This window comes from Aphelocoma coerulescens, chromosome 23 (assembly GCF_041296385.1).
Source record: "Aphelocoma coerulescens isolate FSJ_1873_10779 chromosome 23, UR_Acoe_1.0, whole genome shotgun sequence".
Taxonomy (NCBI): Eukaryota; Metazoa; Chordata; class Aves; order Passeriformes; family Corvidae; genus Aphelocoma; species Aphelocoma coerulescens.
This window is the reverse complement of record NC_091036.1, coordinates 4,925,536-4,930,176: the sequence shown is the minus strand read 5'-3', so window position 1 is coordinate 4,930,176 and position 4,641 is coordinate 4,925,536. Positions and strand designations below refer to the sequence as shown.

Genomic DNA, 4,641 nt, shown 5'->3' with positions numbered 1-4,641 from the left:
GCCCTCCCCACGAGCAGGGCCGCAGGGCAGGGTGCCAGGAATCCGGGAATCCGGTCCCCCCGGTTCCAGCCACGTTCTCCTGGGGCAGAAGGTAAATCCTGCACTCAGACTGCACCACAGCGCCGGCTGCCTGCTGCCCCACGGCCACGGGAGAGCCAGGAGGAGCAACACACGCCGGTGTTTAAAAAAACCTTTAGAACTTAAGCCTGGATGAACTGCTGGTGCTGGCACAGCGTGGCTGACCCAGCAGGCCAGCATGCCCAGGGATGCAGGGATGGGAGGAAGGTGTCAAGACCTGTGCCCTCGACCTGCCATTCACCCACGGTCCCACCTGCGCCAGCTCCAGCCCCTGCGGTGAGCACGGGGCGGCTGCTCCCAGCTCGGCAGGCTTGGGAAGGGAAATAAAGGAACAAATCCAGCTGGGGCTCGGCTCCTTCAGCTCCAAGGCTTTTATTAAGGTGCACAACATGCCCACGATCACAGGTCTGGGATGTGACACAGGCAGCAGGTGCTGGACGCGAGCGAGCAGGAGGGAGGTGAGGGCAGCATGAGCCTTGCAGGAAGCTGCCGGAATCCTCCAGTGCTGGCACAGGTTGCTTTGAGCTGAGTGCACCCTTTGCCACCAAAATGTCCTTTTTGGAAGAGGATTTTTGTGGATCTCCTCACTTCACCCACTGGCAGCAGCCTCAGGGGGAGCAGAGCCTGGCTGTGCCCCATGTGGGGCGGGAGGAGGCTGGTGCTGCCCCTGGCCTGTGGGTCGCTGGTGGGCTTGGCCATGGTTGTTCATCCATAGTCCAGGAGCATTTGGTGGGTGCCAGGATGTGACCAGATGGTGCTGGTCACTGGGGCCCCGGTGAAGTGGCTCCTCTGAAGGCAGGAAGCAGTTTGGCTGGGGGGACGCGGCAGCTCTGGAATCCCGCATCACCCTCCTTTTGTAGATGCCAAATGGAATCAGTGCCTGGCTTTGCTGGGCAACCGGGGCAGGATGGGGAGTGCAGAGCCCTCTGGCTGAGCCCTCACTGCCCACTGCTGCTCCTCCACATCAGCACTTAAATGGAATATGTGTCCTATGAATACACAGCAAAGCAAACATACACAGCAGCTCCTTTTCCATCTCTAGTTAAGACAACTGTTCTTTGGGTTCTGTGTACAGCTCCCACTGGATAAAATGCAGATTAGAAAAAAATATTTCTTTGCTCTCAAATGATAAATTAATATAAACACCAACACCACAAGTTCATGAGCAGCTTTGGGATCATGCACTGAGTGAGAGCATTGCCCACAGCAGACACACGTGCACACACACATAGACCTAAATTAACTTTTCTCTAATACTGACATTAAAAACATATACTGGTGTTGGATCATTTGACTTAAATTTTCAGCATTCTGAGGTCACTTTTCAGAATGATTTTTTTTCTCTCTCTCACAGCCCAGGACACCTCACTCTCACCAGCAAGCAATGTTTACCAGAGGCTGGGCTGTGGCTGCAGGGACGCACCGGTGCAGGTGGGATGTGGAGATGAAGCACATGCTGGAAGTGCTTTGCCCAGGGAGCTTTAGAAGCTTCACTGCCCTGGGGCCCTCACTGCCCTGCAGCTCCAGCACGGCCATCCTAGCACTGGTGTGGCTCAGCCAGGCTCAACAATGGACTTAGATTAGGTTTAAAGATGAGCCTGGTCACCTCGGACTCAGCACACCCCAAGGTCCTGAGGTCAACCCATCCCAGCGCGACCCCGGACCAGGGTGCAGGACAAAACAAATTCCAATGCAGAGGGTAATGGAGATGAATGCTTCGGGGACTCTTGGCTGCGTTGGAGAGACATGGGAAGGGCAGGGTGGGCACCCAGGGGCCTGGTGAGCGCTTGGCACAGGATGGAGATGCCACCAGCCAATGCCACACCATCCAGAGGGTGAGGGCTGGGCTGGGCAGCGCTGGTGGCACCTCAGGGGCCAGGGGCAGCCGCAGCAGCAAGGCAGGGTGGGCCCTGCTGCATGCAGCGGATGAGCTCCTTGCGATTATCCAGGATGGTGTCGAAACTCTCCTGCAACCGGTTCTGCTGGTCCACAACTTTCTGCTGGAGGCCGTGGATCCAGCGCAGCAGGGCCAGGCGCCGGTACATCACCAGCTGGATGTGGTGCTTCTCCTTCTCCTGCTCCTTGAAGCGCTCCTTGTCCTGGAGGTGCTGCACGGCCTCTGCCAGCGCCGGGAAGAAGGTCCCCGGCTCGGGCTCGGCCGCCCCTGCCTCAGGGGGGCTGCTGGCTTGGGGGGCAGAGGCAGGAGGGTCCCAGGTGGTGCTGCAGGTGCTGTCGGGGCTGTCGATGCTGAGGGAGCTGCTGGCATAGCCGTTGTCCTCTGCAGGGGAGCTCGGGGGCTTGACACATCCCCTGGCCCCCTCCTCGGCAGTGTCTCGTCCCCCCGCCCCGCCGACCTCCGCTCCCTCGGGGGGGCTGCGCACCCCCTGCTCGGGGGGCACGTCGCCCAGGCCCGGGGCGGTGTCCCTAAGCCGGCCCTGGACCATCTGTCTCTGCGTTAATAACAGCAGATTATCAGACGGATTTGTGGTGTTTTCGCTCCGGCTGGAGCCCTCCTCCGGCGGGGACCCGGGCGCTGGCTGGCTCCAGTTCTCGTTGCTGTCACACACCTCTCCCACGAAGTTGGAGTTGGAGTCTGGCCCATGTCCTGCCCCTGGGATGGCCGTGCCCGGCGCTGGGGCCCCCCGGCCCTGCCGGAATGGGGCATTTGCTGGGCAGACAGCAAACATCTTGCTGGTGTCCTGCCTGCAAGAGAGACACGGAGCCGTGACACGCCTGTGGGCACCTGGGCCGGCACAACCAGAGATTGGTTTCCCTGCAGCTACAGTGGGGAAAAACACTCTCTTCACTTTATTTACCTCTTTAAAGGTACTGGATCCATCATAGGCTCAGAGTTCCTGGGTGTTTGACTGCTGCTCTCAGCAGGTCCCCATGCAACATCATGGAATCATGGAATGGATTTGGTTGGAAGAGGCCTTAAAGCTCATTTTGTTCCAGCCACTTGTCACAGGCAGGGGTGCCAGTCATCCAAGGGCATCTTCCCACCTGATGCAGAAGCTCAAGGAGGCACCTCCCATCCCATCTGTCTTCCCTGACAGCTCCAGTCCAACCCCATGTTCCTGCAGCATCCCCTGGGTGATGCCAAAGGGCATCACGGGGCGCAGGCACGCAGCTGCAAGTGCTGCTGGCAGCATTTGGACCGTGGCTGATGCAATTAATTCCATGCTGGTACAGGTGCACTTGGAACACAGCTTTCCCAACAGCAATAAATGACTTTCAGCAGGTGAGACTGCCTGGGCTTCTCTGCACAAGCCTTGCCATCAACCCTGCATCAGGACAGGGGGCTGGCCTCTGCCTGCGCCCAAACCGGTGACCCCACTGGCCTTCTTTCTCTGCAGGGCTGGGAACAGACTGGGCCAGAAAAGGAAAGGTTATCTCAGTGTTCCTTGCCGGGTCCCTGGCATTGAGAGGCGCTCTCCAAGCTCTCTCCTACAAGGACACGCTCACAGGAATCCCAGGAAGGAACCCATGGGGTGTCCCGGTCTGACCCCGGACAGCAGCACGGCAGGAGCCCGTGCCCAGCTCAGGGTGCTGCCAGAGGCCTGGGACCCCGGAACCCCCGTCCCGCAGCCCCCCGCATTGACATCCGCTCTGTCCAGGGCTGGGTGACACCCCCGTAGAACCGCTGCACCCCACAAAAGAGCTGCACCCCGTACGAGCGCTTCCCCCCGCAGGCGCGGGGCCGAGCTGCTCTGCCGGGGGGATTCGCGGGCGGAGGGGGCGAGTCGCGGAGCATCCCTGCCCCGCAGAGCCCCGCAGAGCCCCCGCAGAGCCTCCTGAGCCCCAGTCCCCCGCAGAGCCCCCGCAGAGCCTCCTGAGCCCCAGCCCCCCGCAGAGCCCCCGCAGAGCCTCCGCAGAGCCCCCCTGAACCCGCAGCCCGGCCGGGGGCGGCCAGCGACCCCCGGGCTCCGCGACCCCCGGGCCCCGCCGCTCCGCTCCCACCGCCCGCTCGGCCCCGCGCACTCACCGCCCCGGTCCAGCCCTGCTCCGGCCCCGATCCCGGCCCCGGTCCCGGCCCCGGTCCCGGCCCGGGCTCCGTGCGCTGCCGCCGCCGCCGCGGGTGGGAGCGGGAGCGGAAGCGGCCCCGCGTGGGGAGGCGTCACGGCCGCACTTCCGACGGCGCCGGCGGGGCTGCTGGGGGGGGACAGGGATGCTGGGGGAGTGGGGATGCTTGATGGGGGGGCGGGGATGCTCGGAGAGGACAGGGATGCTCGGGGAAGGCGCGGATGCTCGGAGTAGAACGAGGATGCTCAGGGAGGTGATGGGGCTGCACGGCCCGGAACCGCCCGGTCCTGCCCGGTGCCCCCCGGTGCCACCCGCCCCCGGTTGTCGTGACTGCGTATCGCTATGGGTCCATTATTCACCCACAGCATCCCTCGGGAAACTCCAACCGTTGTCCTCCAGCGGAAAAGGGAAAACTCCCACCAGTGTCAGGGAGAAGGAGCTGGAGCCCCCCGGCACGCACAGCCCGGCGCTGGGTGGGTGCTGCTGGGCGCTCCCCGACACGGGCGGGGTGGCTGGATTGGGACACTCTGGCTCCTTCCC

The 4,641-nt window shown here is 62.6% G+C and overlaps 1 protein-coding gene across 1 annotated transcript; it reads right to left on the bottom strand.

The window, feature by feature from the left end:
- Nucleotides 1-434: 434 nt before the first annotated feature.
- On the bottom strand, nt 435-4,143 carry C23H1orf216 (chromosome 23 C1orf216 homolog). The gene is made up of 2 exons (XM_069035954.1): nt 4,064-4,143; nt 435-2,781 (listed from the first exon to the last, which is right to left on the bottom strand). Exon 2 carries the CDS (start codon nt 2,763-2,765, stop codon nt 1,947-1,949), a length of 819 nt encoding a protein of 272 aa, XP_068892055.1. The 5' UTR covers nt 2,766-2,781; nt 4,064-4,143; the 3' UTR covers nt 435-1,946.
- Between the last annotated feature and the right edge of the window lie 498 nt (nt 4,144-4,641).